Below are 17,187 nucleotides of genomic sequence, written 5' to 3' on the forward strand. Positions count from 1 at the left end.
GCCTGCCAATGTACCTTGCATTTCATTGTGCACATCCATCAGCCTTCTTCTGTAGGCCACCCCATCAAAGTGTTCATCTGAGTCCTCTGCATCAGAACTCAGGTTAGACCTCACCCTTCAGCAAGCTGACACCTGCACTATCCTTATGCCCTGCTCTGGCTGCAGGCTACTCATGCCTGGTGTCTCAACCCACGCAGATCCCAGCTCTAATTTATCCTCTGTAGTAAGCACAGTGTCAGTTTCTGAGCTGGTGGCTGTGAGTGTGAGAGCAAGTGATGGTGTTTCTTCTTCATCACTGTCTTCCTGCTCTTCCACCTCTTGCTGTTCCACCACTGCCTGGTCAGGTTGCATTCTTGGGTATTTGAAAGGAGAAAGGCATAAGGATAGATTTGTGAGGGGAAGTGGGGGAAAAGCAAGAGCTGCATGCTTACGTCATCTGCAACTTGTAAATCAGGAAAAATTGTGGAGGAGGGGCAAGTGGGATCTGAGAAGGCGGATTCAGTATGAGCATACTGCCATCTTCTATGTTTTCAGCCCTGCCACTAGCCACAGCCTTAGTTATGCTACTCCAAAGATGGTATGTTTTTAAGGTGCTGCTGCCTCTGGTTATGCACCACTTTGTACTGCAAGACAGAAAGAAATGTGTCAGTGAGCGTGGCGGAATCTGTTTGGGTGATTTGGCTTAAATAGCTAACTGTGTGTGCAAACTGCGAGATGTGGATGTGAAGCTTGCAGCAACGCTGTGTGTGTGAAGGTGAGGTGAAGCTATGAATGTTAAATATGAGTCATAATTGATAGAGACTGTTAGTAGGTGAGTGAAGGTCATGTAGTATATTGAGCAGTGTGCAAGGCTAGTGATTCAGTTGATAGGATATGGAATGAGTTTTACCAATCAGGTAAGGTAATTGAACTTCTTGCAGCAATTCATCCAATTCCTCAGGACTACAATGCTGGCACTAACCACAAAGGCTTTCTGGTCCCAATGTCTGCCTGGCCCCCTGTGAAAATAGGACATCTCCCCACTTTTCTACCTCCTGCATCAAGGCCTTGAATGCAACTTATAAGAATCTTGGAGCACTCTCTCTCTCCTATTGCACCATAGTCACTCTTCTTGCAGGTCAGACTCTCTTTCCCAGCTATTTCCAGCACCTGTTCCAACCAGAATGCATGCCCCTTTTAAGGGGTGCAGGCAATCTTTAAGTGGTGCTAGCCTCGCACCAACTTGGGCCCATTGCTGAGGTACACAACCATTCATCAGCTTGTTTGCCGCTGGGTTACATGCTACTATCATTCAATGCATAGGCAACCCAAAGTTTGTGTGTTGTCTGCACTGTAAGGAATGGACACGGGTTAATTGTTCATTGCCATTCCCATACCTGTTTCTGGGAGCTATCATATTTTGTTCCCTTATAATCTATCTACATAAATAAAAAGTATTGTATCCAACATGCATCCATCACAATTCAGACATTGCAAAGTTTAGTGGCCTTCTCTAAAAGGCATGAGTTGGTATTTATAAGGAACTGTGGATCTACAGAAAACAACCTCAACAATTGGCCTATAATTCACCACAGTGTAACTATTTAAACCATTTCCCATACCTGGGGATATCTAAATATTGGCCTATACAGCTCCTTCTCAGCACCTATATATACATAGCGCTTTGTTTCCTCAGTCTACGCTGCCGGTAAGTGTATATATTAGGAACTTACGGATGGCTCATTTTAACAGATGGAAAATCAATAATAGTACATCACCAGTTTCTCCATATGAGCTTTTGGCACACAAGGCTCCTCATCAGCAATCTGAGCTTGCTACCAATTTGCTATTGAAATAAATATTAACCCCAAAACAGGTGGGCTTGGGTTGGATAGGTTGTAAATATTTTTTAAACCTCAAACCTGAACCCAGCCCCTCTTGAACCACCCACTTCTGGTTTTAACAGAGGTCAGATTGTGGGAAGAAGGGCAGCCAACCCACCCCTTGAAGGTGGTGTTACAATCCAGAAAGCTTGGTGGTGAAGGATAGAACAGGAGCCAATATCTACACATTTTTATAAACTTTTATTTACAGAGCTGCACATTGCAAACATATACCTCCTAACCCAACAACCACAGTTTCAGTCTGTTTCTATTTATAGGAGCACAAATGAATCCCCAGTTCATGCTCAACAGCTGTATACAATTAAGCACAATTATTATACAAGCAACTTGCTTACAGAAAGAAGCTGCATGCCCCATACTTCAGCCCCATTTTAAAGTTACCACTTGTCTTGGGAAATCCAATAGCTAACGGAAAGCAAGGTCCATTGCATGGAAGAGTTAAATGTTTTTCTAGTAGTGCTTGTACATGATGGGTGCTTCCTCCCCATCTACCAGTTTCCCTCCCCATGATCAGAACCCACCCTCCCACAATGCCACTGATCTGCACCCATGGGCAGAATTTTGCTCAGTGGCGGGCGGACAACCGACCCCCGCCACCGAAACAGGGCCCGCCGCCATTTTGAGTGGGCGGGCAAATTAAGGCCTGCCCGATGGGAAGCGCTATGCGCTTCCTATGCGGGGGGTTAGGGAATCCACAGCTGTCAAAGTGCGCTCTTTCACACGCGAAAGAGCGCACTGCTCCCTGAGGCAAAGTCCTGTCTCAGGGAGAGCGCTGACAGGTAAGAAAAGTCAAAAAATAGAAAAATTTAAAAATTATTAACATGTCCCCCTCATGTGACAATGTCACCCGAGATGGGACATGTTAATAAAAAGGACATAAACTTTATTAGACTTTTTAAAAACGGACATGAAATCTCATCCCGCCAGTGGATGAGGTTTCATGCTTTATCAGGAGCCCACTGGGCCTTTGATAAGTCGGCAGGCGGACAGCTGATTTCGCAGTCCACCCGCCTTCCTAAAAATTTAAAAGTTACTCCCGACGTCATCCCGCGTCATTTTTCTGTCGGCGAGTGGGCCCCACCCCCAAATCGCCGACAGGAATATTCAGGCCCATGTCTCTGCTCCAATCTGTCTCCAACATCTTACAATCATCACCAGACCATCCAATTTATACTGTACCCAGCTCACCCCCTCATGCTCTCTACTCCAGCAGCATGAAACCTACCTTGTCCTTGGCTGTGGCTTCTGCTGCGGAGTTCCCCACCTGACAGGGAGTCAAGTCTGTCAATCAGGTTGGCTTCATGCTGGAATCCTGATGGGAAAAAAAACATGCCATGGAGTCTAAGCTCCAGAGTGTTCCGAGAAACCTGGACCACAACAGGAACTCCTCACCTGCAATTGTCCACTTGGAAATTCTGCTGCAGTGAGCAAAGGGGCCTCTATCTCTACTGCTGTGAATCTATATTGCGTTATTACTATTGCTCAATCATCCAGTTCATCCTTAATAATTATGGTTGACTTTGTGATCTGAGCCATTGGGCACAATTTTCTGGCCCCTCCCACCACCGGGATTATTTGGTCCTGCCGAAAGTCAATGGACTTTCGGCTGGGCCACTGAATCTCCTGTGGTAATCCTGCTATGAAGGGGCTGGAAAACCCCTGCCATAGTCTTTGTTATGATCCTTGGAGTGACTGATGACTTTTAAAAAGATATCTGAATTTCCAGTGACTAACTGGAAGGGTCACATGACAAGATTTCGAGCTTTAAGACTTTCACTGTAATAAACGAACTAAAAGCAATATGTCTAAACATTATTCAGTAGGCAACTTATACTCTAAACTATACAAAAGAAACCACTTTTACTTTTTGAACTGACCAAAAATCTCCCTCCATAGTTATACTTTACTTTGCCCCTGAAGTGGATGTATCCTTCACCTGGAACCATCTCAAAGGTATTCTCAGCTCCCAGTGGCTACTTTCTTTTTCCCTTTCCATCCCGTAACTTCTAATCCCTGAACTGACTTCCATTGTGAGAGTTTCCGTGGAAATTTCTCCCTCTAGCTAACGCGAGCCTCATTTAAATGCTCACGAACCTGGTCTCTTCAATCCGAGTGGAAGCTTCCACCTGCATTCTGCGTGGTGATCAATAGAGACTGGCTGCCTCTATCTCTCTGCTCTACCTCTCTCTTTCAGATTCTTGCAGACTGACTGTGTCTGTGAGCTTCAGGAATATCTTAAGAAAACCTGCAATCCGACCCTACAATGGCTTCCTTTGGACTACTCCCTTCTCAAAGCACATCTCCATGGCAACATGAATCACAATAGCCTTGTATCCGAGTAGAAATACTAATTAGCTATCCTCTAGACCCTCAAATCCATTCTGGCTTAAAAATAAATAGACTAATGTATAACCATTTATAAAACCTGGCATTCCTACCACCTCCCTGTGAGATTTGGAGACTAACAGTCTACCCATAATCAGCACAGATGCTCTTTCCATTGTTTTCTGTTGTGAACGTCCTGCACCTTCTCGGCAAACCTCTTGACATAGGCCTCTCTTGTCCTCATAGCAAATAAGCCACCCAGCTTGTTGTCAGCAGAAGTCAGAGCAGGTCACATGACTTCCCTATTCATTCCTCCATTTTAATGGAAAATAAAGCAACAGTACCAAAGCATAACAATCTTATAAACTTTGTATTTGTAACACCTTATAGAGTTGAACTCTACTGCCTTCTAATGTTGACTAAGCGCATACAAGAACACAATAGGTCAAATACAGTTACACGAATTTGATCCATGTGCTCGATACTAATTACTCACATATTGATCTAAGGTGCTGCACCAGGGAAAATATCTGGAGCAAAACCCCCAAAAATGTCACCGCAGTGGAATAATAGTATTCCTTATCTATCTGATCGCTGAATATATAAAAGTCCCTTTGTTGAATATACTGAAAACTGTCAAAATGTATTTTTTTGTTCCTCTTTGAGATGTAAGGAATTGAGACCAGCCAAAAATGGGACCAAAAATACCAGTGCAATGGTATTGCACCAGTGCAATGCCTAGCATATTATACCAGTGCAATGCCTGGTGTAATGGGCCTCAGTCCATTTTTCCACTGCTTTGCACTCTGAAAATAGATATACTGAGGGGTCATTGCAGAGGAAATTTATCCCCTGCAAGTAACCAAATTCTACAATAAGAGATTTAGGGTGCTATCTTGTTGACAGGAATGAGGCATAGGTGCAAGTGACGGCACAGTTCTTTAATCGCTCCCACTTCTGCCCTCAGTCAGCAGTTGCCTGGAAATACTAGTAGAGCTATACAATCTCCTTACATTATCAAGATCACCTGACTTTAATTACTTACAGACAATATTTTATTCAAAACAAATACATTTTCTTCCGAATTAATGCAAAAACTTTGCTCTGACCACCTTTGATTTAAATAAGGAGCAACTGGACATGCAGACAGAAGTTAAATTTTGCATCCCATTACAAGTGACAAGTACTTCTGTTATATTTGCATTGATTGAAACCAGACATATTAATCATCTACATTTTGCACAGAGCTATGGATCCACCTCATCCATTTCTGCTGGACTTTCCACACCATCCGCAATAATGTCAGTGGATGCTGGAATGCAGCTGCTGAGTATAATGGTGGTGTGCATGTACTTGTCCCAGATCAAGCTGTGTTTATGGTCTGTTTGGCTGCATGACTCACTGCCTTTAGGAGACACAAAAGAGATGGCTGGCTTGGAGGGAGGAAAGAAGCATGAACTGTTTAGGGGGTGAAGAAAATACAGAAATATTTTATTTTTAATTTGTTCCTTATTTACTTACTTGTTAATTAGAATTTGACCAATGAGGAACAAGTGGTTGTGATTCAGGCCCGAACAGTTTTGACGTTGGCAGAAAAGGTAACAATTTTATTTTTTTATTGTACATAATTATCTGAAACAAACTGGTAATAATCTTTCTGGACATCAAAGAGTTAAACACTTTGAACAGGACAAAGATTCATCAATAATGAACATGTGTAGTGAGTTTATGTTAAAAAAAATTAGCTGAAAGAAATCAGGCTAACATTTAGAAAGATGCTTTAAAAAGAATTTGAAGCGTGGGTTATTTTGTTGAAAAATGGCAATCAAGCTGGTAAAATTAGTGCTCTGCAGCTAAATTTACAGACAATAAACAGCAGCCATACGGGCAACTGGACTGGCCTCCCATGAAACTGTGAAATTAACACTTACCTGGCCATTTTGTGCTGGCCTTGCCTGATTCTGCAGAGTTAGCTTTATTTACATAGTGTGAGTTAACTCCAAACCCATGATAGCCCTGGAAGCATCTCTGGAAGCCTCAAGAGCAGGATGACTAAAGGGTGCACTTGACTGTTACACGTTAGAAGATGTTACTTCATCTGTCTACTGATTGAACTACTTCTGCTATTGCTAGGTAGATGAGCCTCTGACTGTAAGCATAGATGAGAGATACAACGGGTTAATATAGTTTACCTCAGGTGCAGGCTAATGAACTAGGCTTTTTCGTCCCAGCGCTCCTCCTCTTTTTCTTCAAGAAAACTTTAAGCAAATTCCCTTTGAGGAAACCCGTTGTTCCAATATTGTGTCAGCAAAATGGCACAGCCAGAACACCTGACAAAATCTCCTAAGTGGAAACTGGAAAGAAACAAAAAGAATCAGAGGAAAAGTTCAGAAATAGCTGAACATGCTGTAAAACCTCATATGGGATCTACAGCACAGAATAAGACTCTTCTTCTTCCGTTTCAAGTATATATTTGAGTGTAATACATGCTTTTAAACAAACTATCGTTTCAACATATCCTTTATGCCCATTTTGTTTGGGCTGGTAGATAACTGAGTCCTGCATTGATGAAAACACAGGGAAATTATGTGACTATCTAAATAACATAATTGGAGCTAATTTTAATGCGATTAACTGCACACTGCCAGACACTTATGGTGTCAGTACAAAACTCAGTTGTAAAGTTGTTTGGGTGCTAACTTGGCAAAAATCAGATCTTTGTCTATTTTCCAATTGGTTACAGCATACAATGGCAAAAATAAAATGGCTAATTAACCTCAGGACATCAGAAGCAAGTGAGAGAAATACAGGGAGAATGAGAAAGATAGGAGGGAGGAAAGAATTTGCTTGAAGGAGAAAATTAATTTTAATATAATATAATTTTCTCTTTTTTCCCAATTAATTCCAAATTTCAAATGTGCCCTCCCGGCACAGTGGCACCTATGGGTACATACACCACACTTAGGTCTCAAAGACCTAAGCACTTGGATTTGAATCTATTTATGTTGCTAGAGGGAAAAAATTAGACATAATTATAACAGTCAGGTTGAAACATAGGTGGCTATGCTTTGTGTTACATATACATTTAAATCAGAAGTCATTCCAAGCTGGAAATGTAGCTTGTAATTAATTGCTTAAAATAATAGTTGATGATATTGACCCTTGATTAATGCAGGTAAGGCAGGTAAGAACCAAAGTTCTAACCCAAAAGGAATCCTGTATGAAAATATTTAAAGATATTTAGAAATAAATCTCACTGCTTGTTAAATTCTGTTTGATTTTTCATTCAACTTCCAGTGGTTGCGGCAAATTGAGGTGACAGAATCAGCGCTACAGCAAAAGATGAATGACATTGAAAATGAAAAGGTATGCAGCAAGCACAAACAATATCAGTAATATTAAAGCCTCCATACAAGAGATGTCATAACTCCTTAATTATTTCTCCTTCTGTTCACAGGAGCTTTTCAGTAAACAGAAGGGCTACTTGGATGAAGAACTAGACTACAGGAAACAGGCCATGGATCAAGCTCATAAGGTGAGTTTCCTTATTTTCTGGAAATCTTCACTATTGAAAAGGTATTAACATATTTACATTTTGATTTATTAAAAGAACGTCCACTGAAATCCCACTGAAGACCTTGCAAACTGTTAACTGGATAAGAAAAGTGCCCTCAAATAAACAATGAGGCTGACTCTCCGATGGGGTGTGTCAGTAGTTCTGGTGGCAACCAGGTGAGTGGGGTGAGCAGACTATAGGGTGAGCAGTCCTCAGGCTCTTTTCTAACTCAATGCATACTGTAAGATATGACAGAGAGAGAGAGAGAGAGAGAGGGATCCACAATATAATGACCTGTGTGAAACAGAGGGCACCCTATACCATCTTACCCAGGGTCCTTGACAAATTCTGACCTACAAGGTCTTCAATCAAGTCAGAGAGTTTATTAAGTATCACAAAGAATTACAAAGTTAATACTTAACCATAGCAAGACTTGGCTCTGACAGTCCCTGCTTCTGAGCTTTCTGTGGCGCAATCTTATCCTGTCCTTTTCTTCTCTTCCTTTCTTCCTGTGTTCTGTTGACTGTAGCCTGTCTTCTTCCTCTAGGTGTGTGCCAACAATGTCTTGAAGCTTCTTTCTTTTATCCCCATCAAGAGACCCTTGCCATGCCATATTATGCTATAGTTCGTCTTGGTCAAAATGATTGGATCAAGTTGAGGTGATAGTCCATGGACCTCCTATGCCTAAACGTGTAGGCACTTATAGGTGCTTCCTGTTTTACCAAAGGTCTAAAATACACATTTCTGTTAATAGCGCAACTTCTGCAATTCTGCAGTTTCACATTCATCTTATTCTGCCTTTCTGCCAATAGGTGCTAAGGTCTCCATCTTATCTCTCCCGTCATTCTTATACAAAGGTTTTAACAGAGTATAGCCTTGAAAACAATTTAATGATAAAGCAAGCATTAACTCAAACAGACTTCAATATATTGGTGCACATAGAATTAGTTCTGTTAGTTTAACTGCACTATCCTTTACAAGCATAAAATATGTTATAGCCTGTAGCCCCTGCAATGAATGCATCGAGTCAGTATGTGGGCCTTCGTTCATCTGCATAATTTCCCCTTTCCAAAGTGGGCTACGTGCAGTTTCACACACATATATATTCCAACATTGACAAATTCAGCGAAGCTAACCGTTACTCTTTGCAGTCTAGCCTTGCCATTACATTTTCTTAAGAAGAATATTACAGAATGATTATTATAGACAAACTAAAAAAATGTACTAAGCCCTACAACACTGACCAGCATTCTACAAACAGAATGTATCTTATGGGCCAAGTGCAATTGAATTCTTCATGTACTTCTGTCATCAGAATTTTAAAAATTATATAATTAGTTTTAAAGTAACTGTTTATGTTGTTTCATGCATTCAGCATCAGGAATATGCTGAACTCATTCAGCACCCATGTAAGATCATATCAACTATTTTGAAAATAGCCGTCTTTAAGGAGACTAGCATTATTTTGTTGCTGGTTTCAATTATGTCTTGTTTTTTTTTTCAAATGATTCAGCTGTTCCCTGTTTTCCATCTGTGGTGTTAAATGATACAACCACATTTCTAAGACATGTGTCCTACAAAATATAGCCACCTACTTGATAGTGTTGGAGGAATATTTGAAGAGGGCTGACAAAGTTCTGCATTTATAACTGAAGCAATATGTCACACATACCCTTACCCAACCACCCTTATCTGTAGACTAAGGCCTTATCTGTAAACCAATCTGTCTTCACGCACATACCTCACAAGGGAGGGCTAGGCAAACCTTGGTGCTGTATGTGAAAGTGATGTCAGCTTTGTATTTCTATATTACTAGATCTAGATATGTGCTACAGGCGATCGAACCTAATCCTATTGCCCCATCTCTCCCCATAAACCTGTATCTCCCTTTGCTTGAAATAGTTATCCAATTTTCCCTTAAAAAGATGCAATGGTCTCTGCCCTAAACACTGCCAATGCCAAAACATTCCGTAGTCCAACAATCCCTGGCATGCAGAAACTTTTTTCGTAAACACTCTCCTCATTCTCTTGATGACAATATTAAATTGATGGCCTGTTTGCACTTATTCCTTAACCAGAAGAAATAGCCTTTGTTGTGTTGGAACTGCTAGACTTAGAAGATTATTGGGCATTGGGACTATTTCCATGTCCTGACCCCAATGGCACCAGAGTTCTATCCCTTGCGCAATCTTCCCAGAAGCAGCCAATTAACAGACCTCCTCAGCATTTGCTGTCCAATTAGGGATAGCCAGCAAGCTGTGCAGGCAGGTGAGTCAATCACAGGCTACGAACGATTGGAAAGCCCCACTGGAAGAGGTGGACACCGTCGATGCAGGTAGATTAAGTTCCCTCAAAATAGAGACGCCTCCAAAGCTCCTGAGATTTAAAAAATTGAGTTTTCCCACAACTGTGAGGACATCATTATGGAGGATGACCCCCCCCCCCCTCCACAAGATGGCCTGCAGTCACAAGTATGTTGCTCTGATCCCCGCGGTTCCAGGATGAGGGAATATAAAGGAGGCATTGATAGACCCCTGGACTGCCACCTGGAGGTTCCCTCCAGGCACCTGCTGGGCTTTACCTCAGTGAGGGGAGGAGCCATCTACCATCAGGAAGATCCCAGTGGCATGATCAATTCGCCCCTAAATGGGCACTTCATTGTCGCTTATTGACCACCCCCACTGTTGCCGGGCAGTGTCGGTCTGACCCTGCCTTGGGAAGATTGTTTGAGGCGGGAATATGTCAGGGAACCAGCTGGGTGTAGATTTTCTACTTTTGATGCTGGTCCCACCTGAGGACCTAAGTGGAACTGGGAAGATACTGCCCGCTCTAACAAAACCCATGTTAATTATCTTAATTATCTATAAACCTTTATCAAATCTCCTCTTAGCCTTTACTGTTCTAATTCTTGTATCTCAAATCTCTCTTCATATTGTTTCCCATCAAGAGCACCACACAGAAAGGGGTGATAGAGTTGGCACAATTGTTGAAGAGGACAACTGATTTTCAGATGGTTTTTTTAATGAACAGATTGACAATTTTGCCTGAGCAAAGGAAGCCAATAATTAATCTTGTCAAGCTTTCTGGCATTGGAGTCTTTTCTAGCTTCCCATCTTTCTCATAGCCTGGGGCTTCTCCTCTTAGTCTCCCAAACTTGAGCCATGCAGACCTTTCATCTTCTAAACTATCTTACAGCCTATAGCCTCTCTTTAAAGTTTCTCATTTCTCTAACAGAAGAGTATCTTTCCTTCCACTCCCGGGTAATATAAATTGACAATGCAGCTATATTACTATATATATATTACAACAGACATTTGTATGGTACCTTGAAGTTCCTTTAGATCTAGCTTTTTCTAGCATTTCACATGTTGAGCTCATGGTAATGGTAATATTCGTAATTTTCATGGCAACTATAAACTTGTAGCAGACAAGCAAAAAGGCTATTAAGACAATGAAGCTGTTTTTTTCAAACAAAATTGTAGAGCAAGTGACAAAATGAGTTGAATTATCAGTAACAGGTTTATTGTATTTTATACTAAAATAAATCATGAATGATCAAATAATTCTACAATGTCAGGCCCATTTTGAAATGTCTACATTACATGAAACAATGCACTGTGCAATCTTACATTTTTTTTAACCTCTAGAACCTGATTTTAGCTGTATGGCATTAAACTAAAACATCCACTCAACACACTGGAATTGTTAGCATATGTTTAATCACATGTTAGTCTCAAAAACGTCACCCTTCATGCTCCAGAGCTAAGTTTTATAAAAGTAAAACTTGATTTTGAAAAATTTAAGCTATCCCAACATAAGATGCAAGCAACAGTTTTGTAACAGTGGTCTGTATGAGCAATGTGCATGTTCATTTTACAACAGCGGATTCTGGAGCTGGAAGCCATGTTATACGATGCTCTGCAGCAAGAAGCTGGTGCAAAGATGACTGAGCTTTTGTCTGAAGAGGAACAAGAGAAGCTGAAAGGGGCAGTGGAGCAATGGAAACGGCAGGTCATGAGTGAGCTCCGGGAACGTGATGCGCAGATACTGCGGGAGAGAATGGAACTTGTTCACCATGCACAACAGGTAGACATTTATTAGCTGCTCACCATCCAAAGACACTTCATTCAGAAATGACTGGCAAAATGATTTAAAAAAAATATCTGTGTACTCTGACTCGGAACTATAAACTGCAGATCTCATAACCAGAAGCAACCCCTGAACAGAAAAAACATCCTGAGCAATTGAGACTGACATAATGGTTGCCCTAGGATTAAGGCTGATAATTTTTACAATGCCTTCAGAAAAAGCCACAGAAAAATTCTATGAATTGTTGAGGCAGAAAAATTTAACGTACTGCAGCTTATCCTCTGTACTGAATATGCAGAATTCCTCTCAAATCACTTGAGCTACATGTATAAATCCTAGCTTAGGTTTCTTGTTGAAGATACCTGAAAAGGCATTCTCCCCTATGGTTTGATCATATCAAAGCTCATTTTGGTAGGAACCAGATTCTAGTCCAAGGTAAGAACGTTTCTGTCAAAGAATCAATTCATAGACAAAGGGCCAGATCTTATTGCAAAAATAATGGTGTGCTAATGATGCATGCTGTTATTAATGCAAAATTTAGCCAGCAAATTCAGGGAATTAAGAAATACATCACAAGTTGTGAATCTTCATGACGCGTTGATAGATTTAAGCCACTCCAATATTTGCTTTGCACAAATCTTGCCCTTAGTCTCCCTGTTAATTTAAAGAACTTGCTTGGTTTGCACATTAATTCCCTGTTAAACTCACCATGGGAAGGTATAGGACGGAATTTAACAGCATAAGTATCTTTTTAACAAGGTGACAATTGTTAGTACAATGCCTCTCTGGTCCAGAAAGGGAGCAGTTTAGGCTGTTCAATAGTGTGATCATATCAAAGCTCATTTTGGTAGGAACCAGATTCTAGTCCAAGATAAGACTGTTCAATCTCATTTCTGCATTCAAATTGATAAAGACTTTTAAAAAGTTAGTTTGTACATTTTATAATTTTTCCTTACTTTTCCTTCCTGTCTCTTTATCCCCTGCAACTTAATCCAATCTTTCTTTCCCTCTGTTTATTTCCCTTTTTATACCTGATTCAAATTCTCCATGTTTCCTTGTTTCTATATCAATACATAAAACTCATTAAGGAGATACACTGTTTATCCCACTGTTCATTAAGGTTCCAGATGTCCTGTTGCTCTAGTTACAAGCTTACAGTTCTAGCAAGTTATAGTGCAAAAGAATTGCAAGTAGAAAAGGTGCAGGAGAAAGTCTAACTGACAGCATGTGCTGCAAATGCCCTGCTCCAGCAAGACCTGGTCCTCAGAAATCCAGTTGTCAAAAATCCACCATTAAAGAAGCAATCATGGAATCACTTCTATAATTTGTCCTATAAATCATTTTGATTAATTTGAAAGGTACCAGTTTTATAATATCTCTCAAATTAAATGGTGATATTACAAATAGGCAGAAAATTAAAGGGTAAATTCAGTAATCCTATAATCCCACAGAAAACTGTGCCGTGAGTCAGATAATTCAAGATAAAGTAGAAAGAAAATAAACTCTCCTCACTAGGCAGGAATGTAAGGGGCCAAGCAGCTCCATCAATTTCCAATTTTAACATTGAGAGTTTTGGGGATCGATGAGGCACCTGCCCGAATCCTTATGCATAAATGCTAAATGGGGGTCCTATTATGTCAATCAGACACTGATGACATTTTATAGAGGACCAAAATGGGGAAGTCACTGTGGCCTTCCCATCAGGCTAAAGGGGTTCAGCAGCTGGTGGGAAAGACGAAGCTAGCTTCCAGGTAAGTCAAATATTTCCTTTGTGGAAGTACACCTCTGGACTCCCCAAGAAAATTTCAGTACATTGGACCCTCCCTTTTCTCTCCTGTACTTACCTACAAGACAGTGGGCGGCCAAGGACCACTTAATTGTCCCGTGTCATCAGCTGCTCTGGCACTCTTTGGTCCAGTGGCATATAAATGACACCCAGGAGTTAAAATACTCTGGCCTGAAATTTAGGCCGCCACTCATTTGCCTAATATCTGCTATCTAAATTGACCACAGAGGGCTGATTTTTACAGATGCCGTATTCACCCCCCCCCCAAAACCCCCCCAAACCCCATCCCTGACCAAAAAGTCGGTAAGGAGCCCTCCATCAAAAGAGCCAGCTGGCCACAGCCATTTTATGCTTGGTGCAGTGCTAATTGCCCAATATCAAAATTTCTGTCCCCCAACTGGGGAGGAAATCACGCCTTAGAGGGCTGCTGGCAATTTGATTGGCTGACAGCTCTCTCAGGTTCGAATAGTGTTCACTGCTGGGACTACAAGCAATCCCTGAACTAGAGGAGGTTATGGGGCCGGACTTCAAGGTAAGCCCCTGCAGAGCCTGGCAGGCAGACCCCACCGAGCAGGGTGGGGGGGTTTCAAGAGTCTGGGTAGTGTTGTATGTTCCATAGGTCTCACAAATAGCTTCTGACTCTTGTATGGTTGAACATTAAGGGTCTGTTGATAATTCATAGCTGTGTACATATACACGGGGTATAGTCCAATCTATGAGTTAACTGTACTTCCACACAGGTCTCTGTCTAGTCCACAAATTACCCTAGTTTCAGGTCATACGTCTCTTTACATAACACTGTGTGCGGTACTGTTTTGCAGTCCCAAATTAACCCTTGCTATGCCAGATATCGTTATACTACACATCCCCCAATTCTTTACTCAATGTGTTTACATTACAATCGTGCTACCCCTTCTCTCCCACTCAAGTCTCTGACTTTATTAATTCAGAGGATCTGGAGACTTGACAATTCTTCCAGATTTTACTCTGGTCACATTCGGTGCAGTGGTAAGCTCTGTTGATTAGAGCCATCTTTGTTGATTTGGACTTTGAGTTGTGGTCTGTATTCCTCACACTTGGTTGTCTTCTTCTGATATGCTTTTTCTGCTCCTTGGAATTGGACTTCTCTTTGTCCTGTCCCCATCTCCTCTGCTCGGAACCACTGGTTTGCCCTGTTCTTTCCAGAGATAGTGTTCACTCTGTTTAGTCATGGTTGTACCCGTTTTTCTTTTCCCGTTAATCTACCATGATCTTTGTGGGAGTTGAAGGTGTCTCCCCTTGTCGTTTGGGTGTTCCTCATCAATGGGCTCACCTTGCAGTTTGGCGCTTATTATACCACTGTGTTCTTTCGTCAGTCTCTGTGTCTCACTGAGGGGTGCTTTGGTGAGTTGATGGTCACTAGTTCCTTGCTCCAGTATTGTCTTGCAGCAATGCGCATTGGCTGGAGGCTGCCATGGTGTTTACAGGTAATGTGACAGTAACCGTTGAAGCCTGGGGTTGGGGTTCATTCTTCTGTTGCTGGTCATTTTCCTGTGTGTTTTCCACTCGAGGTACAGTGGTAATTATATGAGCTGCCCGTCCAACCTTAAGGTTGGTGGGCAGGCGAAGAGCCCAGGCAGCCTTCGCATTTTTCACGAAACCTCATCCACGGGCGGGATGAGGTTTCATGAACTGTTTTAAAATCTAATAAAAGTTTATACATTTATTCTTTGACATGCCCCAGCTCATGTGATAGTGCCACATGAGGGGACATGTTTTATAAGTTTAAAAATCCTTTATTTAAAAGTGTAACACTGAAACAAATCTCCCTGAGGGAGATCTCTGCGCTCTTTCACAAGCATGTGCAAAAGAGCACAGGGGTCCACTCAGGGAATCCCACCACCCGCCCCTCCACACAGGGAGCGCTCAGCGCTTCTGGGCACGCGTCACGTAAAATGGTGGCGTGGACCCGATCGGGGGTGCCGATCGGGTTTGCGCCGGGCCCCGCCCGCCCCTGTACACCACCCCCCCCCCCCGCCTTCCCCGACAGGGGGAAATAGTTGGCCTTAATATATTTGGATAACATTCCCGCATCCTTTATTTTAACACCAGTGTTAACCTTGTACATTTTAAATGGATTCGCTAAAATAAAGGACAGACTAATGCCATATCAACGTATTCATCTATTAAATGGCAACAGTGAATTCTAACCTTATGTCCATTTTCTATCACCCGAGTATTATTTTTGCTGGTATCTTTTGCATTGGGAATACCTCAGTATCTGTTCACTAACCCGCACAAAAATACCATCTGTTCAAATGTACTTTATATCAATTGCTCGTTTTTCTTTTTTATCTACTTAACTCTTGAAATAGATAGCTTGTTAAACCATAGTTATGCAGTATAATAAATTAATCATTCCACCTTACAGAGAATCAAAGAGCTAGAAGAAAGGATTGAGGCACAGAAAAGACTGATAAAAGAGCTGGAAGAAAAGGTAAAACCAAATTATTCAAAATGTGAATAATTCAGTAATGCAATAAATTAAATATTTAACTTTTTATTGAATTGAATAGAATATCTGTTGGAAGGCAATATATTTTAGTGATACAAAACTTAGAGTTGGAAGTATTAACTCACATTTAGTGATTTATTTTACAAGAACTTTGGGTGGAATTTTCCATTCCGGGCCTAAGTCCTGTGGCGGGGGCAGGAACTGGGAGTGTTTCCTGCCATGGAGGCCGGTGGGAATTTGCGCTGAATTGCGTGACACTGGCCTAACTAATTATGCAGTCGGGTGTTTCCCAACCTTTCACGCAGCTGGGTGGGCTACATCACGCGTGCTCAGCCATCACCTCGGGGCGCCATCTTCTTTTTGTTATTTATTTATTCATGGGATGTGGGTGTTGCTGGCTAGGCCAACATTTATTGCCCATCCTTAATTGTCCTTGAGAAGGTGGTGGTGAGCTGCCTTCTTGAACTGCTGCAGTCGCTGTGGTGTAGGTACACCCACAGTGCTGTTAGGAAGGGAGTTCCAGGATTTTGACCTAGTGACAGTGACGGAATGGCGATATATTTCCAAGTCAAGATGGTCAGTGGCTTGGAGATGTTCCCATCTGTCTACTGCCCTTGTATTTTCAGATGATAGTGGTTGTGGGTTTGGATGGTGCTGCCTAAGGAGCCTTGGTGAGTTCCTGCAATGCATCTTGTAGATGGTACACACTGCTGCCACTGTGCGTCGGTGGTGGAGGGAGTGAATGTTTGTGGATGGGGTGCCAATCAAGCGAGCTTTATGCTGGATGGTGTCAAGCTTCTTGAGTGCTGCAGGAGCTGCACTTATCCAGGCAAATGGAGAGTATTCCATCACACTCCTGACTTGTGCCTTGTAGATGGTGGACAGGCTTTGGAGAATCAGGAGGTGAGTTACTCGTCGCAGGATTCCTAGCCTCTGACCTCCTCTTGTAGCCACAGTATTTATATGGCTAGTTCAGTTCAGCACCTGGTCAATGGTAACCCCCAGGATGTTGATAGTGGGGGATTCAGCGATGGTAATGCCATTGAATGTCAAG

General features: G+C 41.8%; 1 protein-coding gene across 1 annotated transcript in view; it reads left to right on the forward strand.

Moving 5' to 3' along the window:
• jakmip3 (Janus kinase and microtubule interacting protein 3) overlaps positions 1-17,187 on the forward strand; it is a 315,901-nt gene that overhangs the window by 286,838 nt on the left and 11,876 nt on the right. Inside the window, exons 17-21 of the mRNA XM_078564910.1 lie at positions 5,741-5,806; positions 7,506-7,574; positions 7,666-7,743; positions 11,647-11,850; positions 16,050-16,115. Of these exons, the coding sequence (XP_078421036.1) occupies positions 5,741-5,806; positions 7,506-7,574; positions 7,666-7,743; positions 11,647-11,850; positions 16,050-16,115 (483 nt within the window). The remainder of the gene's footprint in view (positions 1-5,740; positions 5,807-7,505; positions 7,575-7,665; positions 7,744-11,646; positions 11,851-16,049; positions 16,116-17,187) is intronic.

This window comes from Cetorhinus maximus, chromosome 20 (assembly GCF_964194155.1).
Source record: "Cetorhinus maximus chromosome 20, sCetMax3.hap1.1, whole genome shotgun sequence".
Classification (NCBI taxonomy): domain Eukaryota; kingdom Metazoa; phylum Chordata; class Chondrichthyes; order Lamniformes; family Cetorhinidae; genus Cetorhinus; species Cetorhinus maximus.